General features: G+C 46.1%; 4 protein-coding genes across 6 annotated transcripts; 2 read left to right on the top strand and 2 right to left on the bottom strand.

The window, feature by feature from the left end:
- Nucleotides 1-781: 781 nt before the first annotated feature.
- Nucleotides 782-1,740, bottom strand: EMC6 (ER membrane protein complex subunit 6). Its single transcript, XM_086762806.1, has 2 exons — nucleotides 1,537-1,740; nucleotides 782-1,352 (listed from the first exon to the last, which is right to left on the bottom strand). Exon 2 carries the CDS (start codon nucleotides 1,308-1,310, stop codon nucleotides 978-980), a length of 333 nt encoding a protein of 110 aa, XP_086618932.1. The 5' UTR covers nucleotides 1,311-1,352; nucleotides 1,537-1,740; the 3' UTR covers nucleotides 782-977.
- A 58-nt stretch (nucleotides 1,741-1,798) lies between these two features.
- On the top strand, nucleotides 1,799-5,462 carry TAX1BP3 (Tax1 binding protein 3). Its single transcript, XM_086763026.1, has 4 exons — nucleotides 1,799-1,913; nucleotides 3,447-3,566; nucleotides 3,883-3,960; nucleotides 4,732-5,462. Exons 1-4 carry the CDS (start codon nucleotides 1,875-1,877, stop codon nucleotides 4,867-4,869), a joined length of 375 nt encoding a protein of 124 aa, XP_086619152.1. The 5' UTR covers nucleotides 1,799-1,874; the 3' UTR covers nucleotides 4,870-5,462.
- Nucleotides 5,463-6,869: 1,407 nt separating this feature from the next.
- On the bottom strand, nucleotides 6,870-14,959 carry CTNS (cystinosin, lysosomal cystine transporter). Of its 2 annotated transcripts, XM_086763411.1 has the most exons (12): nucleotides 14,839-14,959; nucleotides 14,314-14,387; nucleotides 13,331-13,366; nucleotides 13,159-13,237; nucleotides 11,867-11,951; nucleotides 11,671-11,774; nucleotides 10,540-10,671; nucleotides 9,712-9,811; nucleotides 9,500-9,619; nucleotides 8,273-8,443; nucleotides 7,941-8,058; nucleotides 6,870-7,575 (listed from the first exon to the last, which is right to left on the bottom strand). In XM_086763411.1, the coding sequence occupies exons 2-12, from the start codon at nucleotides 14,375-14,377 to the stop codon at nucleotides 7,445-7,447; spliced, it is 1,140 nt and encodes a 379-aa protein (XP_086619537.1). In that variant the 5' UTR covers nucleotides 14,378-14,387; nucleotides 14,839-14,959; the 3' UTR covers nucleotides 6,870-7,444. The 2 variants fall into 2 exon arrangements, with proteins under 2 accessions (XP_086619537.1, XP_086619538.1); XM_086763412.1 differs by lacking the exon at nucleotides 13,331-13,366.
- SHPK (sedoheptulokinase) lies at nucleotides 14,803-24,124 on the top strand. Of its 2 annotated transcripts, none has more exons than XM_086763410.1 (7): nucleotides 14,803-14,824; nucleotides 16,848-16,989; nucleotides 19,679-19,862; nucleotides 21,105-21,257; nucleotides 22,375-22,550; nucleotides 22,655-22,855; nucleotides 23,707-24,124. In XM_086763410.1, the coding sequence occupies exons 2-7, from the start codon at nucleotides 16,956-16,958 to the stop codon at nucleotides 24,099-24,101; spliced, it is 1,143 nt and encodes a 380-aa protein (XP_086619536.1). In that variant the 5' UTR covers nucleotides 14,803-14,824; nucleotides 16,848-16,955; the 3' UTR covers nucleotides 24,102-24,124. The 2 variants fall into 2 exon arrangements, with proteins under 2 accessions (XP_086619536.1, XP_010121371.2); XM_010123069.2 differs by lacking the exon at nucleotides 14,803-14,824 and adding an exon at nucleotides 15,034-15,607.
- The last annotated feature ends 223 nt before the right edge of the window (nucleotides 24,125-24,347 follow it).

The following is a 24,347-nucleotide window of genomic DNA, read 5'->3' as shown; positions in this document are numbered from 1 at the left end:
TTTTTTCTGTAAAATATCTTTAAATACAAAACATTATGTTTTTCCCCAGAAAAGGGGAATATCTTAGTGTGGTGGAGCACTGTGGGTTCTAGAAGAAAATAACCCACTCATACAGGAGTTTCAGCGCTACATTCACATGAAAGCCTCCCAACACCGTGCTTGCACAAGCAGGGCTGTAGCCGAGATATTACCTGCACGGCGAGTGGTCAGATTTGCCTTTCCCTTCCTGCCAGGGACATACGGAACCACAACAGGGCGCTGTTCAGTTACACAAAACGCCAGCAGGCTCACAAGCGCGCTCGGTACAGCCTGAGCTGCCGGGCTGCAAGACGCTGCATTTCATTGTCTGTCATAGGACACAACGGTGCTAGAACGGAGCACGGCGTCTGACTCGTGAGAGCGTCACTTAGTGACTCCTGCGGGTGCCAGCGAAGAGCAGCCGTGACAAGGGCGTTTACTGACAGCGTGCACACTGAGCAACTGGGGAAGAGAACGTTTGCACAAGCACCTCAAATACATTTCTGCACCTTCGCATACACCGCATTTCATGCCACTGTGCAGTATTCCCTTGTGTCAGTGATTGTTCTTGAGTGCCGTGCTACACACTGCTTTCATCAGTATCTGTGCGTAGGGACAGGCAGCGAAGCGGAAGGGACTGCGATGGGTGTGTCACCCAAAATGCACAGGATACGAGGGACCGCATTGACCAAAACCCGTGGCTGTGCCTGCAATTAGGGACAGACGTTACCATCACTCAGATACTCAAGGGAGGCACCCAGGCGCTGTTTCACATTCAGTTTAATTAGAACAGTACTACCGCGTCATTTGTACTCGGGCATAATTTACCGACAGTACTAACGAGACAAGCGATGAACAACGGTTTCGAAGGTCAGCCGGCCGAGCTGCGTGGATGACTTTTGGCAACAGTCCTCCCGCTTCGTTAAAAACCACCGCAGCTCGTGTGGCTCCTGGCTGGCTCAGTAGACGTGAACCATGCCGTACAGGAAAGTCCAGAACAGGACGTACGTGAAGAGCCCTCCTATAAGCCCCCCCGTGAAAAGCGGCCTTCGGGATTTAAAGTACTTGTTCCATCGCCGTCCGGCTTTTAACACCAAGAGCACGGAGAGGAGGACGGAAGCCAGGAAGTAGAAGATGAAGCCGTGCAGGCCGGTCAGGCCGAGGATCCCCGCCGTGGCGCCCGACAGGGCCGAGACCGACGTCCTGCAGTAGTCCAGGATGGCGGCGTTCCCCCGCACCGCCGCCTCGCTGATGAACTGCGGGCCCTCGCGCTTGGCCACCACGGCGGCCATGGCTCCCGGCCGGGCTCGGGGACCTGCTCCTTCGCGACGAGACTGCGGGACAGGGCACACGGACACACACACACACACACGCTGTGCGGCGCGCAGCCCCGCCGAAGCGCTGCCTCCCGCCGACAGCCGGGCCCGCCGCGCCGACCGCGATCTGGGGCGCGGCGGGAGCTCAGCGGCCCTCGGCGCCCCCGCCAAGGCCCCGCCCGCCTTCCCCCCCGGGCCCTACCTCTCATCCACGGCGGCGCACAGCTCCGCGGGGCCCTGGGCTGGGCCCGACCGGTCACGCCTCACAGCCCGTCAGGGGACACCGCGCACCGCCCGTCACCGCGGGCCGCCGGCGGGGCCCGACCTACCGCCACAGCGCGGCCCCTCGCCTCCCCCGCCGGAACCTCCCGGCAGCCATCTTGGCGCCGGGGCCGCCGGGAAAGCGACCTGGCTTCCGGCGCATGCGCCTCCGCCGCGGGCGAGGCGGCGCCCGATTGGTTGGCGGCGCCGGTGACGGCGGCGGCGGGGCGGGAGCGGGCGAGGAGCTTTTGTTCGGGCGGCGGCGGCGGCGGCGGGGCGATGTCGTACGTGCCGGGGCAGCCGGTCACCGCCGTGGTGGTGAGACGGGAACGGGGCCGGGGCTCCGCGCCGGGGGCTGCCGGTAGCGCCCCGCGGGCTGTCAGCGGGCGGAGGCGGCCGTGGGCGCGTCCCGGGGGCTGCGGAAGGAGCGAAGGGCGGGGGTGGCAGCGCCGCCGGCTCCGGTTGCCGCCCAGGCGGCGGCTGCTCCGCCGTGGGGGCTGTGGGTGCCCTCCCGCCGGGCACCGGAGCCTCGCACAGGCGCCTCAGCGCTGCGGGTTGGGAGAGCCGGGGAGCAGCCCCCGCCGGGGGGGGGGCGACAGCCCCGCTCCGCCGCCCCTTCGGGCGCCGCCTGAGGAGAGAAGCAGCGGCCGGCGGAGAACCGCGCTCGCCGTTGTACCCAGCGCCTGGCGGGGCGCCTGCTCCTCTCGGCCGCTCCCCGGGCGATGCGGCGGGCGGGGCGCGGGCAGGAGCAGCACCTGCTGAGCGCGGGTGGGGCCGGAGGAGCAGAGCTGTGAAAGTACATCGGTTGTACTTGCAAGCACGGGTCTCGTTTCTTCCAGGAGGTAAAACGGTAAACGTAGGCGTGCGCTGCGTGGGGTGACCGTTAACCCGGCTGCAGTCCGCTGCACCGCTCCCGGCTGTGTCGGTCCGGCGGCCCCGAGGAAGTGGCAGCCGCCCCGGTGCGGCCAAGCTGGTGCGAGCCCGGCGCCTTCGGGGAGCTCGCTGTCTGACAGGGCCGCTCGGGGAGAATCAGAACGGTTTGGGTTGGAAGGGACCTTTAAAGGCCATCTGGGCCACCCCCGTGCCGCGAGCAGGGACACCTCCAACCAGATCGGGCTGAAGAGCCTTTTGAGTGCTTCTTGTTTCGGTTGAGACTGTGGCTTTTTATCTTGGCTCAAGGATTGCACAAGCTGGCATTTATACAGTACTTGGGTAATGTGTAAAGCTTGTCAGATGCCTGCGTTCATCAGACAGCGAGGAACCTGCCCCTGGATTATAACAGTGTGTTGATAACTTATCTTAAGAACTGTCCTAATAATAGGTTGTTATTTCCACTGACAGGGCTAGGCAGGAACACAAGGCACGTGGATAAAGGGCAGGATGAGTCTAGCTATGAGTGACTGCTACTTAGCAAGGCTTGACTCATATTTGAAGAGACCTGCTCTGCTTTTACTGTCTTTCCCTTTGTATCTCTGGGCAAGCGGTAAAGCGCTGAGTAGTTAAGGAGCTTGGCTGTGCCGTGGCAAATCCTGCCGATGGCTTCCTGCCCTGCTGCCTTGTGGCAGCTCGGAGCCGATTGCTGTCAACACCAAGGTTGCGTGACTGACAGCCAGCAAGTGCCACGTGATCGTTCTGTGCTGGAGCTGTCTGCCTGCAATATGTGCAGCTTTGACAGATGGTTCGTGCTCTAACGAAGCTGTGATGCAGCCTGCTCCAGTAGACTTCCCTGAGGTTTACAGTGTCTCTGTGAGAGACAGTCTGACTGGGTCTTAAGTATCTGTGTCTGAAACACACTTGACAGTTCTTCCAGTGATGGCAATACTCAGCTCTTTTATCTTTTTCTCTTTTCAGCAAAGAATTGAAATACATAAACTCCGTCAAGGTGACAATTTGATTCTGGGATTCAGCATCGGAGGTGGCATTGATCAGGATCCCACTCAGAATCCTTTCTCTGAAGACAAGACCGACAAGGTCAGACGCTCTTTGTTTTCTGTAGCAACTCCCTGCAAAAGGCTGAGCTTATCCAACCTGCCAGCAAGCTCAACTCGCGTCTGTGTTCTGTCCTCTCACATAGCTGGCTGCTGAGGATACGCTGCTGCCACGTTAGCATTTCCGACAAAGCTTGTTTAAGTTAGCTCCCCGCCTTTTCTACTTTCCAACATCGCACAAACCTGCTTTTAACTAGAATCCTGTAATTTACTACAAAGTATTTTTACATTGAATGGCCTTTGTGTATTTAATGCTGCCATATTTAGTCAATGAACACTGATTTTGTTTTCCCTTCTAGGGTATTTATGTAACAAGGGTGACAGAAGGAGGCCCAGCAGAAGTTGCAGGACTTCAGATTGGAGATAAGATCATGCAGGTAAACGCCAAGCCAAGTACCAACATACTGCTAGGTGCACGCTACAGAGAAGTTTCTGCTGGGAGAAACACTGTCTTCTGGGCACTTTCAAGGACAGTTTGTAGGGTTTTGTCCTGGTTTCATCTGGGATGGAGTTAATTTGCCTCTCAGTAGCTGTTGTGTTTTGGATTTCATATGTGAGGAATGGTGATAAACACACTGATGTTGTGAGTTGTTGCTAATGAGACCAAGGACACTGTCCAGCATTCCAGGTCTCGCTGATGTGCAGGTGCAGGAAGATGGGAGGGATACAGCCAGAGCAGTTGACCCACACTGTGCAAAGAAAGTACTCCACACCATAAACATCATCCTCACTGTACAAGTGGGGGTTGGCTGGGGGTGGGGTATCTTTCTCTCTCGCTCCTTTGCTTGGTTTTGTTTCTGTGATCGCTGCTCGGGACAGGCTGTATCAGCTGGTGGTGAGAAACTGCGCATCATTCATTGTGTATATTTTAGTATCCTTACATTTTGTTGTTACTGTCATTTTCCTTTGCTATTCTAGTAAACTGTTTTTATCTCAATCACAAGTTTGCCTTTCTTTCCAGTTCTCTCCCCTATCCCACTGAGGGAGAGTAGGTAACTGCATGGTAACGAGGGCTAAACCACAACAGGCTTATAAACAAAGTGAGCTGTGGCATAAGCTTATCTACTGCATAGTTCTGATAAACCAGTTACAGGACACCTGTGAGTCTGTGCACCTGCCTCACTTTGCGGTTTGTTCCACCCCCCCAGGTGAATGGCTGGGATATGACAATGGTGACCCATGACCAAGCTAGGAAGAGGCTGACAAAAAGGAACGAAGAAGTGGTACGGCTGCTGGTGACCAGGCAATCTCTGCAGAAGGCTGTGCAACAATCCATGATGTCCTAATCAATCAAGTTGGGGAAGGGTTAGGGAGGGAGATAAATAGACTGATATCAAGCAAGGGAGCAAGTTCTGGACCTGAACAGGTTGTCTGGAAGGAGTGCATGTCCCTAACTGTGGTAAACACTATTTTTTTTTTTTTTTTCCTTTCTCTGGTGTAACTGGCAGTAGTAAAACTCTACTCCCCTCAGCAGAGTGCTTCTCTAAAGTCTTCCCTGCTGGTACATGGCAAGACTTTGTTGTGGTCATGGCTTTCAGGAGGACAGGACAAACCCTAGTCACCTAAGAAAGCAACTGGAAAAGTCTTAACTCTGACAGGATTCTGTTGTAGCACAAAACCTTCCTCTTTTAAGAGGAAATGTGGCTTCTGCTGTGGCAGATAAGCAGGTTTGCTGTGCTTAAGCTTTTAGAAGTGAGCTGTCCTGTCCTTCCAGGCTATCAAATTAAAGTGCCAGAATGACGAGTTGCACGCTGCTATGGGGAGCGGCACTGGACTAACCCCACATGGTGCACTAGCTAGACAGAGCATGCTGAAGGGTTCGGGGCATTACGGTTTACTGCAAAGATTCCCTGTGCAAAGCAGCCTCTTCAGACAAGAAACAAGTAACGCAAGTGTTAGGTTAATACCTGTGAAGTGTGCTAAAAGTTAGAGACTACAGCTCAGCTTCACTGTCAGAGTAAAAGCTTAGTTCTGCTTTTTCTCAAGTAATTTGTAACATTGAATGATCCAAGTTTAAGTGAAAGTAACATGGAGCAGGAAAGAAAACACACTTGGCTGAACTTACCAGAAGAGCTGCTTGTGGTTGCAGAGTCTTCAGTTCTTCATCCCACTTCTATCAGACTTGAAATGGGAGGGGTGGATTTTGGTCTGTCTTCTAGGCGGCTTTGGTTAAATCACTGACTGATTGGAGGGAAGGGATGGATGTGCCAGTTACTTCCAAAAGTGCCTCTTGACCAAATTTAAACTTCTGCTAAGATACTAAGTTGTTTCAATCAACATATCACAGGATTTAAGATTCTTGCTGCAACACTAAGTTAATTATCTAGCATCCTAGTGGTTTGTTAACCAGCTAGCTTTGCAATTATCCAAAAACTGGAGTTTTTAATCCCCTTCAGTTGATTTATACATATCTACACTTTCCTTAAGCAGTCTTCAGGTAAGCTGTTGTAAATAGAACACGAGGAGGTGGCAGACTAACTTATTCAGTACATTACTGCTGTGCCATGTACGTGTGTTGTGATTAATGCATCTCAGAATGTTCTGTACGCACCAGCGGATGCCTATTTACCATTTTTATATCTATGGAATTACTACAATACTGCTTTTGAATTTTGTAACTTAAGAATTCAGTGGTAAATTTTAAGGCTTTCAAGTTGAAGTTATTTTTGTTACTATAAAGATACACTGCTATTTGTACTGCTATTTCACACACAATAAAGCAAAGTTGGATTTCCTGAGCTGTTTCTGCTTACTTTTAAGAAGGCCACATCACTTGAGTGCCTCCAGCTGACACCTCTGTTCTGGCTCAGAGTGGACTGTGGACTAATCACCTCAGTGCAGTCAGAGGTTTGTAAGGTCTCATTTCACTGGTGGGTATGTGCAATGTTAGTGAGCTGTCAGACCTCACCTGGTCAGTAGCAGGGGGAAGAAGGGGTTCTAGGTTTCCTTAGGCTGACACCTAGACTGTTCAAATGGATGGATTCCCTTCTCATTCTTTTAAAGGGTATAATGCTTACCTTAAGGTCTTGAGTTACTCTATTTCTACCTTGCCCAGGAACAAAAACATGTTTCAACTTTAATCATGGTGCTGTTAATTAGCACGATCTGCTTAGAAATAATCTCTTTGATAGATCTTTAATCTTTACCATCCGCCATTTAGGATCCAAGGCATGTCAGTAGACCTGAGCAAAATGAAGTTAGTGTACTAGAAATATTCAGATAAACCGGAGCACTTGTCTCAGCACCTGTGAAAGGACCTTCAATGAAATAAGAATACAGTTTCTGCTTCTCATCTTTTTTTTTTTTAATAAAGAGTTCAGGTTCAATATTTGTGTATTTGCTACCAGCCTTGTTGGTTTTTTTACGTACCACTACAGCTGTTAACAGTCAACCCGAGTTGTGTTCTACTGTGACCTGTTTGTGAGGAGTCAGCAGCAGCACTTAGGTCCACAGACATTCTTCAGTCATTACGTTAAGATAGTAAGTGGTTGCTTAAACATCACCTCAGATTTTTGGAAGCCAGAACTCCGCTCTTTGTGCTTTGCTTCTAATCAGAAAGACATCACTCTGGTCTTCCTCTTTCCTGTTAGTTAGAAGAACCACATGTTGCTTGGATAGCTCATGCTAAGCAGTCTTTGTAGCTTCAACAGGCGTGAGTCTTCCATTTGCACGTGGTGTCCTTTAAGGCATCTGGCAATCAGCATTTGGTGAGGCAACAGCTTGTATTCCAGACCAGAGTGGATGAAAATAAAAACAGAGGTGAGAATCAGTATTTCTGGTAACTGGCAGTAGGCATCTTGAAAACCCTCAGCCAGGGTAGGGGCAAGTTCAATTTAAAGTTTTTTGTCTTCACAAGTGATGTTATTCACAAGGTTCGTACCCCCGTCTCCTATAAAGGCAGTAGTGCTGGACCATAAAAACAATATCAAAGATGATGGAGAAGACACCCAGGCCAAACTTGGTTGGATCTCCAAAGATTAACTTCCACTCATCTGTCAAACACAAAGTTAGACATTTAATATTAACTCTTCAAGTGCAGTCTTGTCTGAAGACACTGCCACACGTATTAGAGAAGTTCATGTTCACCCCCTGGACTGCTTAGACACACCTTAAGGCTGGCTGTAGTGTACATTTTATACAAAGTTAACTAATAACTGTTCCTGTGGTTTCTTCAGAATAGCTACTTCATCTTCTGTCTTGAAGGAAGATGGTCAGACTCTTTATTCTTAGTACAAGAACAGCTGCCCATGCTACAGCACAAACATTCTCTCGCGAGAACCTACAGGTTTAATCTGCTTTGTAGCAGGATTCTCCCAGCCCATTAAGAAAGGCCCCACCACCTCAGTTCCAGCCTCACCGTTGTTATATGACTGTAAAAACATCTGGAGAAGGCTGAAGCTTCCACCAGTGAAGTCTAGTAATACGTTTCCAATACTCCATCCTTCAGTACTCTTCCGACGGAAATTCATGTATGCCTGAGAGCGTGACAAGAAGCCGGTCAGCGTGTCCTGTACAAGCGCTTTCTGAGATGAACATTTAAGCAGCCTTCTGTATAACTACACTGGGTTTGTCACTAAAAGACCTAATAAATAATCATTGCAGGTTTAGTCTAATCAGACTTTCAAAAGCATATACTACAGGCTTAGAGTGACAGGAATATAGTATAAAAGCAGGAAAGTTCAGATTTACCTGTGGAAAATATTTAATCAGTGTGACTGCTAGCTTAATGTAAGAGAAGCAAAATAAAAACTGTAGCCATGTCATTTCCTCAGCTGCAGCAAGAAACAGTGTTGTAAATGTGAAGATCCATGCAAGTGCCAGTAGTCCAACAACAACTTTGGATACCTTCTGACCTGCTCTCTGAAACAGAAATGCAGATAGAGTGACCTTGGTCATATGTCCCCAGACACACTGTAAGATACAGAATATGCTCAAGACCATGCAAGGTTACAGTCCAAACCTGTTGCTGTACCAGTTTGGCTCATACCACAAGGGAATTTTAAGATTAAGTGACTGTTACAGCAACTAGCTGCAAGTTTGCAAGAGGTGATGAGCAGTACTCAACAGCAATGTGGACTATTGTCCAAGAGCAAGGGGGAAACAATTTTGTGGCAGTATTCTTGAGTATTTCTGATGCCTGTTATCAGTGCCACATCTGTCAACAATCTCCTGAGTTAGTCTGATGATATCAAACACTTCTATATATGCAAAAGGCTGCTAATGTCATTATGGTGTAAGATTAATGCTTGCCTTCTAACTCTTCCCTAGAAAAGAGTATTGCATCTAGCAGTGGTGACAAACGGGCTGTTACAGTTTTAGGTTTAGCATCACCAAAGGAAGCACCTCAAGACACAAACAGTTACCATCTAGAGAAAATTGCCTGTTCAGATCAGAGGCTTTTATAATGGGAATTAAATAAAGAACCACCTGATTATAACAATCAGTCTCAGCTGAATAGGTGGGAATTATAAAAAGGCCTTTGCAGCTGTTTTAGAAGATAAGAGGTTGAAAAAAGCTGCAACTTTGAATTGCAGGGAATTTTTGAGGAGCTGTCCTAGCTTGAGGAATGCTCCAAGTAGTGAGGAAACAGCAAAGCACATACCAGCATCTGTGCTGTGCAGAGCTGTAATCTATGTTTTGGCTGGAGACCTGTTTGGGAACTTTATGAACTTGGCTGTTTGCCTTAGTTATTTTGAGTCCTTAGGGAGTTTACTTCTAAGCTCAGAAGATCCATGAGGCTGAAATAGTCTTCTGGAGTTGCTACTAGCTCAGGAAAGATAAAGGCAACTGGATTGTGAACCCTGACTTCCAGAAAGGCCAATGAAAGTGCCACGAAGAGGACTCTGGAGCCCGAGGAGCGGACGGTGAGTGGCGACGTGTTCGGCAGAGGGAGCTCTGCCCGGTGCTGGGACTCACCTCGTAGATGCAGCACTGAATGATGGTGAGGAGGGTCAGAGCTACCGCGTGGAGGCTGAAGAAAACATCATTGATAGCCACAGGGTTCACCCCGCTGGGATAACTGACTAAGAATTCCTCCTAAACGTAAGAGAAACCAAAACCAGCCAAATGCCTTAATTCCCTTCTGTAGATACCACCCCCCCCAAGTATTAAGAGATAATCACGCTTACCTTAATCAAGGGAATCCAGAAGAGTCCAACATTAAACACGCTGTATGCTATAAAGCCAGTAAGGTTTAATGCTAAAAAGTCAAAGCTTAGTCCAACAACACTAGAGAAAGGGGAAAAAAAAAAAAGAGAAACATGCATCAGAGTATTACAGACAGTTCCAGGGACAGCTTCACCCTAGAATGTACTCATCTACAGGCAATTTTTGATGTAAGCCAAAGCTGCAGGCATTGTGACAGCATGATGCTGTGAGTTCAGCAGGAAGCAAGGTGAAATATCCCCCATGTGCCCACACCGGGACTCAGAACAGCTCTCACGGACAAGGCTGTGTCCCTGCTGTTTAACTTCACCCCTCTGTGAGCTCAGCTAGTCTGATAAAACCATTCCAGCTCAAATCCAGAGAAGCTATTGCTAACTATTGCTAACACAAACGCTTTAGTTTTCACACATATTCATATTACAGTCACTACATTTAAGGGGAGCAGGGCTAATGATTACACTACCAGGAGAGGTCTGGTAAACAGCTCACAAGGTAAGTAATCTTTGAAGGCGGTCACTCCAAGCCGCTTAGCCGGATGATTTGCAACATTACTCCTCTATCACAAATTAGTACTGGATGCCAAACCTTCGGATTAGGTGTCTGTAGGATGCACTTGGATCCCTCTGACCCGCATGCATAAAAGCTCACTGGGGCTGCATTTATTCAGCTTACTTTTTGCCCCAGTCTTCCCCTGCATAATTCACAGTAACCAAGACAGATGTAACTGAGGCTAGGAACATGATTTGCAGAAGTGCTTCAGTGACTTGCAAACAGATCTTAAGTCTCTTTACCTTTTTCGTCGCCAGTTCTCAAAGAGTTGAGGGTAAAAGGAGATAGACCAGGCGAGGAAATAGATCCAGCCAATCACCTCATCAGCGTATCTCACTATGATGCTATGAATCACTTGAAACCGAATCCTAGGTCTGATGGTTAATGCAAACAGAATTAGTTAATTTGTCTGTTCACACTTTTTTTCACGAGATTTTGCCTTGTTCTGCTTTGAGAGAGAAAACAGAGTCCAGGTGTTGAGACAATACAATAAAAATTCAGAGCTGGTTTCAGTTGAGTTGCTCTCCCTTTTTTATAGTATCCTTGTCATGTTTAGGACACCTCCCACTCCTACCCTCAACCTACTCTTTCCTTTTTGCCTCGTTATTTCCTTTTTATTCTTTTACCCTAGAAATCTTCAAAAAGGTCATCTTGTGCCTATGGCTTCCACTCTCTTAGCACGAGGTCTGCTGTGCAAGAGCAGAGTATCACTTTTCACGCTCTGCCGGCACAGCCTCGTGGTCACGCCGGTCCTGTTGAGCATCTCATATGCTTCCCTCTGCGTTTCTTCTGAGTCTTAAAAGCAGAAGTGAAATGAGGAAGTAAAACAGGAGTATCCTGTTGCTCTGTAGCATTTGGGCAACAAGCAAATACAATGCCTCTTTCTCCATCTTGCTAGGCTGTTCTATTAGGGAAGATCGGCATCTGTGAAAAGAGGGCTCCCCTATCTAGAAAGCAAAACACCTCTCTCTCACGGTAGAGATGTGGGTGCAGAGCTGCACCAGGCTATCAGCACTCCAGAACAAGTGCTGCACAGTAAGAGTAGTATCCCACTGGACCTTCACAGCCAAATGCTTCCTGGATCAGAAAAGCTGGCATGTAGTTTTGATATGTTTGGGCAGGGTTATTAAAGCCAGACTAAGGAGCCATGAGAACTCACAGTCACGTAATGAAATCTAAGATCCCCAGACTATCACTCTGCTTCCGTACCCTGTATTTATCTGAATACCTTGGGGATTGCTGGAGGGTCATCACATCTTCTCAGCTACGTACCACCCACGTCCCATTAACTATTTAACTATAAGAAGGGAATAGTTAACTGAAAGTTTAGGAAGCTGTAGGATAGTAAATAGAATTTAAAAGCAGTTTCTCACCCAGTTAAGTTGGAATTAATGGTGTAAAGATAAACTGTTACTTGTCCAACATCATCTGCTTTCACTTGGAAATCTGCTTTAGTGTGACCCGCAGGCAACTGTACCTGCAAGGTGAAGTGGAGAGAAGAAAGAGGAAAGTTGCACCACACTAGTAGTAGGCTTTTGCATAAGGTCAGAAGTCTGTTCCATCACTTACTTCATCAGGCAGTTCAACAATAGTGCTGTGTTTTGATGAGTGTGTAATATTAAGAGTTATCACCAGTGTCTCATTTAATGGAGCCCTGTGAAGGCAGAAAAGACAAGTTAGACTGGTGCCTGAGATCAAAGATTGCTTCAGGGCTGTGGGAGAGCACCTGCTAGATCTGCACAGCTGTGGCAAACAGTGAACAGCACATACACCACACTATCTAGCTAGCACTCAGAGGAACACCAGCACCAAGGTACGTTAGCACTGTACTATTTTTTCTGCACTAGTGATGGGCACTATACAGTTACATGGCCACATTTTACCTTCCTCTTCTCCACACAAGTGGCAGAGCAAAGTCATTGCCACCAGAATCCCATCATTGTGCTCGTTAAACCTCTGCTGGCAAAGAGGGGCAGAAATGATGGACACGTACTTGGGGTGATGAAGGGCAGAAATTATAGCAGTGCAGCAAGATAAAAACAAACAAACAAAAAAAACCCCTCAGATAACAAAAACCCTCCAAGTGACATAGTTCTGCACAGCTTTCCCCGAGAACCCGACTGAGCGTTTGTCCAGGAGGTTTAATTGCACAGCAGTATGTAAAACACCTGTACATGTCCATGAACAAGATTACCATACCACATCTTTCTTTGCAAAAACATAAGTTCTAGACTTGCAGCCATGTTTTGCTATTTTCCTCTTTATCACAATTCTTACATTTTCATCTTACTGTTCCTTTTACTCAAACTTTGACATCCCAAAGGGAAAGGGTGCATCGGTTTAACAATCCTTTCCTGGGAAGAGGCTGACATAGAAAAAACACGGGTGAACAATGAGACTAAGGTGCTTCAGCCCCCACTGCGGAATAGCTGCATTTCTCTGCTAGAAATGGTGAGCTCTGTTTGCTTGGTAAAGTTTTTTTGGTGATCCTTCTAGAAAACACAAGTTTCCTTTAAGTATCAATTTTTAGAAATGGAGGAACTGTAAGTTCCCTTACGGAAGCTAATGTAGGGCAGACAGTATAAAATACCTTTTCCTGTGCAGCTTCCCATACAGATGGCATGAAATACTGTCAGAGGCCAACCATACAAGGCTGTTTGTGAGAATGCTGCACTATCATCTTCACCCATACTGCTATTAAGCGATTTAATGGCTTGTAAGCGGCCAGTCACACCAACGAGATTCACTCTGTATGAACAATTAGCTGAGTCTGCAGGGAAGTCTTAACTATACAGCCAGATCTTACTCGCTTGCTCGTCCCCCATTCCAAAGGGAAAGTAAAGATGCAATCATTATTTTACCTCAGAGAGATAGTGACGTTTGTCGAACTTCCACTTTCTAGTGAAACCACTTCAGGGACAGACAATACAATGACTCCATCTGGGGGGGGAAAGAAACAACCAACCAAAAAAAAAATGCCACAAATCTCAATTACTATGAATGATAAATAGCTCCTTCAGAAGAACTACCTACTTTCTTTTGTGGAATAGATATTTTGTCCGTTGGTACCTGCAATGTCAGATTGATAACATTAGTGCACAGGATAAACAGCAAAGGGAGTAGAGCTTATTTCAAAGCAACTAAACAACTTAAAAAGGAGAAGTAAATAACTGTCACTTGAACACGTTACAAGGAAGCAATTTAATTCTTTGAAGTGCAACTAAAGTTCATGCTAAGAGAAGGCTATAGGATACTTCAAGCCCACACTAATTGTTTCTTGATGTGATCCTAGTAACTTAGGAGTCATAAATGTCCAAAATTTAGTTTAAAATTGCTTCTTGAATCATAAATTCAAACCAAATACCCAGATGTTCAAGAGAATGTACATTCACTGTTTTACCACTTCAGGAATCACAAGCACCTTACTATAGTGCTTTGAAATATTGCCGTTGAGGTGTACACTTTACAACAATCATGCTTTAAGAGAGGCTGAGATTCCAAGTGCCAATACAACTGCTATCAAGACCATAAGCCGCTCATGTGTCATCAACTTTGACATTTGGAATCCAAGTCTATTTTATTCACTGTACGTATAAAGGACACAAGAGGAAGAACAAAGAACCATATAAGTATCAGACCAGAAATGTAGAGAAACAGGTTGCCCCAGACATTTTTCTTCTCGTGGCCATATATTACACAGTGTTCTTAAGAAGTTATTTAAGCGCAGGAGACCTCCCCAGTTCATCACTGACGGCACCACAGACGCCATTTAATCTGCTTCTGCAGAGGCTGAGTTCAGAGCACGAGGCGAGTGCTCCATCACACCAGCGCCTCGGCGTAGCGCTGTGTATGGGCGCACCAAGCCAAAGGTAACGCGCGAAAGAGGCGCTGACGGGAACCACGGCACGGGTCTCTGAAAGGCACTGACAGGGATACCGCTGAGCCGCCCTCTTCCACCTCTTACCAGTTCAGACCCAGGCCCCTGTGGGCCCAAGCTGGGATGGCCAAACACTCACCGCCAGGCCCCAGCAGCACAAGCGAGAGGTGCAGCAGAGCGGGGAGCAGGTGTTGCATCCTCATGGTGGAAGAGCTGCAGGAAAAGCGGGGAAAAGGCCTTGCTCAGGACCCATAGGCCTTGAGGGGACACCAGCCCACCCCCTCAGCTGGCAGCTCCCTGCAAATGGCTCCCTCCCCAGGACTGCAGCCCCCAGCCCGGCTCAGGGACCCTCAGCACCCCCGAGAGAGCACCAGCCTTTCGGTCCCTCCGCCTGCCCAGGCTCCCCCGGGGACATCTTTCCCTCGCAGCCTATCGCGCTCCCGCCACGCAGAGCTACCCCCACCTCCCACCCCCGCGGAACTACAAATCTCAGCAGCCACCACGACGCCACCACCCCCCTCAGCCCCTGGCAGCGCAGCGCGGTGCACGCTGGGACTCGTAGTTCCCGCCGACGCTCCCCTCAGAAGGCGCGGTGAAGCGGGACCATCCCACTCTTCAGGATGCGCTAATACCGGAGAAGCAGCGCGGAGGTGAGGGCACCTACCTCCTTCCAACACCGCAGCTCCGTCCCGCACAGCCCCAGCCCTTCCCTTTTCAGCTTCTCACGTGAGGCGGCCGCCTATCAACTCCCCGCCCAGCGCCCCTCGCGCGGGTGCGGCCGCCCTCGGCTGCCATCTTAGGTGTGGCTGGGCGGGCCGGGCCGCGGGCTGCTGCTGCTGCTGCTGCTGCCGCCGCCGCTGCTCGGTCTGTGAGGAGGGAGAGCTGCGAGCAGGGGGAGGGCTCGCCGCTTTGGTTGTTGAAGTTTGGTTTAAAGCTGCGGAGGGTACCGCGGAGGGCTGGGGAAGGGACAGCTTGTCACGCTCAAGATGGAAGGGTAGTGCCCAGGCATTGCTGAGGGGAGACATTTTCAGCCTGAGGGCAAAGTCCAGGCCGCTCTCCGTGCCCAGTCCCTGCATGCCGCTGGGGTGGGAGCCCACACTGCTTGTGCCCTCACACCCTTGGCTTTTGGGGCAGGTGCCCCTCAGAGGCAGCAAGGAGCAGCGTGGGGGTCAGCATGGCGGGCGTTGGCCTGGCCACCCCATAGAGAGATCGATGTGCGGTGGGAAAGGTGAAAGCAATCTCCTCTTCCTGTGGCCATGGCGGGCAGCGAGGCGGCAGGCGGGCCTGCTCCTGCTTGTGTGCTGGGTATAGACCTGGGCACGACGTCGGTTAAGGCAGCCGTGTTGGTAGGGGCAGAGCGAGGGCCCGTGGTGGCGGAGAGCTGCTCCAGGGAGACGCAGGCACACACCAGTAGTCTGGAAGCCGGACCGCAGGTAAGGGGTGGAAGACAGCACTGCTGGCAATTTCAGGGTACCGACCTTGCCTTGTCGTGGCTGGAGCGTGTTGCTACGTTATGCAGGCTTCAGTGGCTTTCCTAGCCAAGAATGATGGAGGTGGTTGTTGCATGTCTGAAAGTAGAATTAAAATGTTCTCTGTTTACTGTTCAAGAAAGTCAAGTAAAGCTGCTCTTTTAAGAAAGACTCAGGTTTTGAAAAGTTGCATAAGACAATCTAAAACTATTCTCCCACGGGCTTTCACCTTGTCTTTGACACTTCCAGTCAGGAAACAGGAGCCACTTGCCAACTGAAAGGGAATTTTGCACTTTAATGTGAGATAGAATCATAGCTGGAAATTCCCCATGGAAATAACCAGGAACATGTACTCTTGTTAAAGATCTTTACATTCATTGTGTTGGTGAGTCCAAGAAAGGATGAATCAGAATTGTAAAAAAAGATATCAAAGTTCCTCTGGCCTAGTATTGTAATGAGTCTAGGGACTAATTTCTGACCAAAGATACCAAACAGGCCAACCCTCCTCCCTACAGTCATGTTTGTGCAGCCAAAAGCTGTATTCCCAGATTAGCTCACATCTATATGTAGACTACATTTGAATGCTTTTGATTATAATCTTAATACTGGTCTGTCACAAAGTAATCTGAATCTTCAAAAGTGTGGAAGCTGGAATACAGCTTCTCTTGTGGCCGGTTTGGTCAGTCTGCCGAGTAGATCAGTTTGCTGGGTAGTTCTAGAAATAGAGTATCCAGAAATGAAGTATCAACATCATCAAAATCAGCAGTGAGTAGATACGGAGGGGCTTTAGGAAGGTGTAAGGGAGACTGCGTGCCAGTCAGAACACGCAGATAATTCTCTTTGTGAGGAAAAAGAAGAGCAATATATTAAGATGAACTAATGAAAGCAAGTAGTGAGTGTTAATGGATTTTTTTTTTTTAAGGTATATTTAAGTACGGTAATTTAGGAAATTAAGAAGTATTTGCCCTTCAATTTAAAAGGCTGTTATCTCATTCTCAACTTACTAGTTTTGGTTTTTATTTTTTGTGGTTTTGTGGGGTTTTTTGCCTTTTTTTTATCAATTTAGTAGCGAATGTTATTTTAATACGTGCTATTAAGCTAAATGAATTCTGTTCTTCACTTCTCACTAGAGTAGCCTTGTTTAATAAATACACTGAATGAATCCTAATGGTTTCATGCTCAGAATAATGCTTTATGATTGCAGGGAGTGGAGCAGAACGTCTGGGGAATAATAAGAGCACTGAATGAATGCCTTGCTGCTCTACCTCAGCAGCAGCTTCAAAGAGTCAGTCACATTGGCATTTCAGGACAAATGCACGGGATTGTATTTTGGAAAAGAGATAAAGGTAACATTAACTTTTGGCTTTCCTGTTCAGAGAATTACAATGCAGAAAATAAAAATTAAACATTGAAATGATCTGTAGGAAACTGCTGCATATTCACTTTGGTCTTCTGTAAAACAGAATTAACAGAAAACTTTATTCTGTGGGAGTTTTGCATTAATTACTGGAATTTAATCTCTTGAGTATAGTTGACCATGTTGTTTACACTGGTTAGTTAAAGGATTTAGTCTTGTGAGATCCCTGCAGAGTCAGCACAATTATTAATATGAAGGAGGAATAACATATTTGTGGCTTGCTAATTGCTTCTCCATCATATGCTATCTGCTCCAGTTGTAAGAACTTCTGAATCATGTGAATGACTTTTTTTTTGAGGAGGAATGTTATTTACCTCATAAAACACTCAACTAGCTGTTGTCCAGTGTCTCTATATACCTTCTAATGATTGTACAGTAGCAGTATTAGCAGTTCTTGAAAAATTAGCTGTGCTTGATCTTAATGTTAGAATGTGCATAGCAGTAGCTATCCAACAGTGAATATTGCTGTGCTAATCTGAAGTGCTGTTTGAAAGTACAGTAGGAGCAAAATTGAAGTTCAGCAAACTATGTTTTCAGTCTTTTTGGGTTTTTTTTTTGTTTTCCCCTCAAAAAAATCTCACAGCATTTTTTTTTTTCCTAGCAGATCATAGAGTGTCATGGTGCATTCATCTTGCTGCTTTTTCTTCTGTTAGCCCGAGCTGAAAAAGAATTACAGTCATGATTCTGAATACTCAGCTCTTGTAGAATGAAGGGCCAAGACCTCAGAAACAAAATCATCCACAATGAGGTAGTCACATGAGGCTTGATTACGCAAATGCTCAAATAATCTTTGTGATATCCTCTTTGTGAGGATGTTTGAAAAATTAATATATTTAAGCAATTATACAAGTCTTATAAGAATAGGAGTTATGCAGATTAAGCAAAGATTTATTGTAAACCACAGAATAGATTTCCCAGAAGTGATGGTCACTGCCTGTCAAAAGTTGTCAGGGTCTTAATTGCTTTAAGATACACTATGCTATTTATTACTGACTGTAATTTTACATTAAATACTAAAATGATTGGAAAGAAAGAAACCCAAAGGTTGATGGACCAAAGGAGCTGTTGCTTGCTTTCCATCTGTCTCAAGGGCTGCATAACAAACCCTCCTGGGTTCATGGTAAACATAGATTCTTACGTCATATTGGTTAATATTTTATTTCCTAAAGCCACATGGCACTTTTGTTTCATTTCTGTCAAGTGAAAGAGGGTGTTTGCTCTCATTTGTTTTGAGTGGACTAAGTGAATCTGTGCACTTTGGGACACGAATTACATTTTTAATAGCATCCTTTAGAGTTAGATTTATGGTTAATAATATTTTTTAGAATCCATTTAGAAGTAGAAAAGTAAACCAATTGGAAAGTCAGTTCAAACAGACTTGATAGAATGGGAAATTAAGGGAACAAGAAAAAGTATGTTTGCTTTGCATGTTTCACATAGTACTTAGTAAAAAGCAGCCATGAAAGCTGGGCCCTATGTGAATGTAACTTTGAATCCCTGTATCCAGCCCAAGAAACACTCTTTTAGCCATATTTGTGCTAGTCAGTTAAGCAGCGGGGTCTCTTCTCTGACCTGTAGGACAAGTGGCACAGCACAGCTTTAAACTCTGCTCCCATCCCCAGCCAAAAACCAAAAGGTTGCCTCGGTTACAGAGCCAGCTGGAGACAGTGCGTATCGCCACGCTGTGGCATCACGTGGGCGAGCAGTGGTTGTTGGAGGCCGAAGCTGCGCGGTGGAGTGTGCTAGCAAACATCACATGCCAGTGCTTGAGCTCAGCCTCTGCTCAGTTTGCTGCTGTGACAGGACTGTGTGCTGCCTTTGCAGGACTGCTTGTGGTGAGCGTGTCAGGGCAGGAAGTAGCGCGCTGGACTGCAGCAATAGCAGACATTGCTGAGAAGGCTCCCTGCGGCTCTGAGAAGTTGCCATAATGTAGCTGAGGCATTCACATTGAACAATGTGAAGGTTTCATCAAAAGTACAGTGTTCTCTGTTCAAAAGGAACATGCTGGACTGATGAAAACTGAGTTAAGCCTTATTCTACCTTTGGTGAAGCTTTGTTGCATAGCACAGGGGAGCGATACTCCTTAGTTTGTTGCAGTCCATTGCCTAAGACTTATAGATCCAGGCTTCCTGTTGCTTTGGCTCAAAGGGTGGGTGGAAGGATGTGCTACCCATCACAGGCAGTTCGTTTCTAACACAGCATTCTCTAGGTCATGATGTGGCAGATTCCAGTCAAGGTTTGTATGTGAGAGCTGTCATATCAGCTCCTTGCCTCCCAGAGCAGAAATGCAAATTTTTTTTTGGTGGGTCATCTGTTATTTAAGTTGTATCATTAATATCTCAAGGTGCAAGTTGCTTGTTCTTCTAGGTACTAGGAGTACTTATAGAGAAGGACGGCCTTGGATACCATTCTCTGTTTTAGCAAAGGATGACTGGCATTATGACGTTATCTAGGGCTGAAAACTATGACTAATTAATTAAATTACAATCACTACTGGCTCTGTTTCTGCTCTTTTTCCAGTATATTTGACAAATTATCAATAATGTCCAGAAATGAAGAATGCCAGGCAGATTACGCTGCAGGGAGTCACTGGCCTTCTCGGATACTGTGTGTTTCAGGTTGCAAGTGGACAGAGTGTGGTACAGGCGCTACCTTTGAGCCGCAGGAGGTCAGTCATCTGATTACTTGGCAAGATGGCCGCTGCAGTCCCACCTTCCTCTCTTCTCTTCCTCTGCCACAGTCACATATCAGCTTGGCTACAGGATTTGGGTGTGCCACCGTCTACTGGTATTTAAAGAAGAGGTACATTGTTTCTCAAAAGCGCTTCTGTATCAGGCTGTTTTGCTGGCAGTTTCTCATCTTGAATTTACGTGACAATTAGCGTTCCTGTAGCATGTTAATGCCGCTAGGCTGAGGTGCTGCGTTTCTCTGTAATTACATTAAGTAGTCAAATCATATTTAAAATGGCAGTACTGAATATAAACTATATGCAACCAAGCAGACAAGAGTCTCTGACTTCATAAAAAGACTACAGATCTCTTTGACCATATAGTAACAGAAGCCTTACAGTATCATAGCATACTTGAGTCCAGCCTACCGCTCGGAGGAGCTCTGCTAATGCAGCTTGAACACTGTAGTTTTGCCTTGTGGAGATTGTGAAAAGTACAGACATGCTAAAACAGTAACAGAGTTGCTTTGTCCGGTTGCTGCCAGATGCTAACAGTCCCTAAATTAATTTCAGTTCCTTCCTTCCTTCCACACTGAGATCCTTGTGAGGTGTTACAAATGGTCTGCTTTGTTGTGGCTTGTTTGCAGAGGATATAATTTTTCACTTATGACTTGGCATCAGCAGGATTTGCTCTTCAGTTTCATCTGCAGTACACTATGTTTGTCAAAGAGCCAACGTCTGCAATGAGTTCAGGTTCAACAAATGGGGAGAAACTTATTAGGTCTTGGTTTATTCTAATGTGTGTTCAGCAAATATATGGAGCGTGGCATGGTCTTGCTTTAGAGCTGTATAACTCATGAATCCAGCTGCTTTGGTCTGTTTCTGTTTTATTTCATCATTTGGTACATTTCCATTCATACAAATTGCGTTTTCTAGAGCAACTGCAGGAATTTAACTATTTTTCTCAAATGCTCCAGGATCAACCAAGTGATTCTTTTTTTGGTGCAAACAATCACTACCTTCCTGCTAAATTTTGTAATAGTGTGCTTTTAACCTAGACAACTTGTTCCTTAAAGTCACCATCTCTGCATCTTCCATCAGGAGATAAGTATTGCTGCCCTGGTAACAGCATGAAAAACAAATTCCATTTGAAAAAAAAAACAACAAAAAAAAACCAAACCAACCAACCAAACAAAAAAAAAAACAAAACCAAAAAACCTACAAAACAACAAAATGGAGGTTGATCACTGAGATAGCCGTTTCATTTTCACATGGGACCACGCATGTCTAAAGTTCCCCTGTAGCAGTGGAAGTAACCTTGCTCCCGCTGCCTTAAAGCACCCCTCATTGTTTGTTTAAAATGTTTTGTTTAAAAGTCCAGATTTTCTGAAGTCTTATGAGGCAGCTGGCACTATCCATGACTATGTGGTTGCCATGTTGTGTGACCTGAAGAAGCCACTCATGTCCGTCCAGAATGCTGCCAGCTGGGGATATTTTAATTCCAAAACCAAGAGCTGGAATACTGACATGTAAGTGCTAAGGTAATTCGGTGGGTTTTGTGTGTTGCTTGTGCCAGGCAATGTGAACACCTCTTTGGGCCCTAAGTATGAACATGCTGCAGATGAAAAGTGATTGGAAGTCACTCCTAATCTATTGTGATGTGGCCTGTACTGAAAAGCTATTGAGAGTTTGTTCTTGTTTATACAGTATATATGTTTCAATTATATGAAATCTGGCACAATATTTTTAGAAACACCTAAGACAGCAGAGCTGAGAGACTAATCAGTGAGGCCTCGTATCCCAAACTGTTCTCTCCCTTTCTGTGCTGGGATGGTGGGATGGGATGGACAAGTGCATGCTGCAGCCAAGGTGTTACCTCTGTGACGGCAAAAGACAGTTACTGCTCTCTAGTTCTTTCAGCTGAGCTCCTTCATAACTACTAAGGCTTACTTGTGATAATACCTAAGAGTTATTAGGCTATAGGAAGCCTTGTAGGGAATCAGTTTATTCATTTACTTATTTATTTTAATGATTTGCTCTTTCAGGGCTGAGTGCTAAGGCCTTACATGTTTCAGGGCTTAGGTTAGGCCAGGACTCCAAAGTGAAAAGATCTGCTCATGAAGGTATGAAAGAGTGACGAAAACTTGCATTTGGCCTACTGAACTTTTACTAATCCGGTGATGTTCCTACAGCAATGTAGTGTATCTTGCAGTTGATTGTGTAAGGAGATTGTTGGACTTAACTCTTTGTGATTTGGTTTTGAACCATTAACTGCATGAGAGCTTAAAGTTCTTTGACACTTACAAGTTGCATATTTTTTTGCTGTTTTTGTTTTCCTTTACCCTGGAACTGCTTGTCCCTATGACAGGAGTAACTTGCTGAACACATACTGCTGTATAATGTCAGGTAATCAGATTGCATCTAAAGGACAGCTATTTATTCTTCTAGACTATTCTACTTCGCTCAGCCTGTTGAACTGGAATGCTACCCCTGTCCAAGACAAAGCTTTCTAAATAGGTGAAAGCATCCATAAATCTAGCAGCCACAAACGTATGGCCAGGTTCATCTCGGACTTCAAAGAAATATTTGTAGTCATGCTGCACATTCCCATATGGCTTTCCTGCAATAATGTTGTTCTGATTGCAGACTGAAAAAATCCGGCTTTCCTGTTCACTTGCTTCCGGAAGTGGGAGACCCTGGCAGTATTGCAGGCAGGACAATCTGTTCATGGCATGGAATACCCAAAGGAGCAAAAGTAGGAATTGCTCTGGGTGATTTCCAGTGCTCTGTTTATTCCTGCCTGGCTGAGAGGACTGATGCAGGTATGATCACTCCGATATCTTATTTGGTTTTTTCATTGTCATCCTTCAGGGTAGCCCAGTAAAACACTGATATATATATATTTTTTTTCTCTTTTGTGTTCTAGTTCTTAATATCAGTACCTCTGCTCAGCTGACTGTCTCAATGCCCCTGGGTTTCCACCCTCCAGAGACACCAGATCCTTCCTCAGCTATTACATACTTTCCCTACTTCAATGGTGACTACTTGGCGGTGGCAGCATCACTTAATGGAGGCAACGTGCTAGCAACATTTGTGGACATGGTGGCACGGTGGACAGAAGAGCTGGGTAAGCTATTTCAAGGCTAGTTAAAGCTTAAAAATGAGGTTGATCAGCAAGGTAAAAGGAAGCTAAGGCAAAGGAACAAGCCTAGAGCTGTTTTGTCATGCCATATAAGGAACAAGGATGTAACTCGTGGGTCATACTTCCTAGATCTCTGGAATTTCCTGCTGAAGCCTATGAACATGCTGAGGCAGTCATGCTTGGACTCCACATTCACATTGCCCCTAGGTTTTGGGTTTTCTTTTGTTTCAAGAACACAAGAGAATTATTTTTGCAAGTTGTTTTTCAAAAGGAAAGCTTAGCAAATTTGAGGACAGCCTTTAATTTTGCATGACTGAAATCCAAGAGAGTGTCTTGATTAGATCAGTTGCCTTTTGCTGTATATTTTGCAGCACTCTAATGGATTTTAAGACTCAAAGTCATGTAATGTCTTTGAAGTGCTTTAAACATAGTCTTTACAGGATGGTTGTTTTTTTTTTTTCAATCTCTTGGTTTTGCAATACAGAAATAAGCTCAGAAATTGTTCTTTCTATGAGTATTTGAAGTGAACCTGTATTTGTGTGCAGTCCAGCCACTGAAGCGGAAGTCTGCCATTAGTGCCTTTAAAGATGTTGGTTGGTGGAACTGAGTACAGTACAAGCAGAGAGGAATAGCTGTATTATCAGAAAAGGCAGTTTCTGTAATCAGAAAAAGATTTCTGGTATCACAGATACTGCTGGAAAAGCAGTTACCTTTGGGACAGGGAAAAAGATACACAGTATTGTGCTGAACAGGTGGATCCGCATCCGGTTTAAGTCTCCACACGTAAGATACACTAGACCCCTTCAAATTAGTAACATGATATTTCCTGTTTGCAGGACTTCAGGTTCAGGAGTCTGCCATCTATACCAAGATAATCAAAGCGGCCTTGACCCAAAACGACAGCAAACTCTCAGTCCACCCAACCATATTTGGAGAGAGACACATTCCTGAGCAGTTGGCATCAGTGACCAATATTGCTGTCTCTGACCTCTCCCTGGGTCACGTAACCAGAGCTCTGTGCCGTGGCATCGTTGAAAACCTCTGCTCCATGTTACCTGTGCAGCACCTGATGGAGATGGGAGTGAGGAGGATTCTGGGGAGCGCGAGTGCCCTTGCCAGGAATGAGGTGCTGAGGCAGGAAGTGGAAAGGATTTTTCCATTCCCTGTGGTTTACGGGAAGGATGTCGATGCTGCTGTGGGGGCTGCCATGGTGATGTTCCACAGAAAATAAAGTCATTGTTTGGAATGGCTTGAGATGCAGCTTGGGTATTTTTGGGGTTTTTTTTTGTTTGGTTGTTTTTTTTTTCCCTGGCTGTACAGTGTTTTCCTCCACTTTCTACACTTTTTCTGGAGTTGTATTCAACATGCCATCTCACTGATTACAGTGGGGGGAAAGAAAAAAGCTTGCATTTAATGTCTGCTTCTGCTTCTGGGTGTACGCGTTTCATTGCTCTGTCATTCCCATTTGTGAAAATGA

The sequence above is a fragment of the Chlamydotis macqueenii genome, chromosome 19 (genome assembly GCF_036417535.1).
Source record: "Chlamydotis macqueenii isolate bChlMac1 chromosome 19, bChlMac1.mat, whole genome shotgun sequence".
Taxonomy (NCBI): Eukaryota; Metazoa; Chordata; class Aves; order Otidiformes; family Otididae; genus Chlamydotis; species Chlamydotis macqueenii.
The sequence above is the reverse complement of the archived record's forward strand: the minus strand, read 5'-3'. Positions and strand labels throughout refer to the sequence as shown.

What these genes read in the sequence shown, in the direction of transcription:
- EMC6 (XM_086762806.1), bottom strand. Translation starts at nt 1,310, where the DNA reads ATGGCCGCCGTGGTGGCCAAGCGCGAGGGCCCGCAGTTCATCAGCGAG.
- TAX1BP3 (XM_086763026.1), top strand. Translation starts at nt 1,875, where the DNA reads ATGTCGTACGTGCCGGGGCAGCCGGTCACCGCCGTGGTG. An exon ending in AGCCGGTCACCGCCGTGGTG is followed by an intron (nt 1,914 to 3,446) that starts GTGAGACGGGAA and finishes TTCTCTTTTCAG; the next exon opens with CAAAGAATTGAAATACATAA. An exon ending in CTGAAGACAAGACCGACAAG is followed by an intron (nt 3,567 to 3,882) that starts GTCAGACGCTCT and finishes TTTCCCTTCTAG; the next exon opens with GGTATTTATGTAACAAGGGT.
- CTNS (XM_086763411.1), bottom strand. Translation starts at nt 14,377, where the DNA reads ATGAGGATGCAACACCTGCTCCCCGCTCTGCTGCACCTCTCGCTTGTG. An exon ending in TGTGCTGCTGGGGCCTGGCG is followed by an intron (nt 13,367 to 14,313) that starts GTGAGTGTTTGG and finishes CTGACATTGCAG; the next exon opens with GTACCAACGGACAAAATATC. An exon ending in TTGTTGAACTGCCTGATGAA is followed by an intron (nt 11,775 to 11,866) that starts GTAAGTGATGGA and finishes TTCACCTTGCAG; the next exon opens with GTACAGTTGCCTGCGGGTCA.
- SHPK (XM_010123069.2), top strand. Translation starts at nt 15,431, where the DNA reads ATGGCGGGCAGCGAGGCGGCAGGCGGGCCTGCTCCTGCTTGTGTGCTG. An exon ending in GGCTGAGAGGACTGATGCAG is followed by an intron (nt 22,551 to 22,654) that starts GTATGATCACTC and finishes TTTGTGTTCTAG; the next exon opens with TTCTTAATATCAGTACCTCT. An exon ending in ACGGTGGACAGAAGAGCTGG is followed by an intron (nt 22,856 to 23,706) that starts GTAAGCTATTTC and finishes TCCTGTTTGCAG; the next exon opens with GACTTCAGGTTCAGGAGTCT.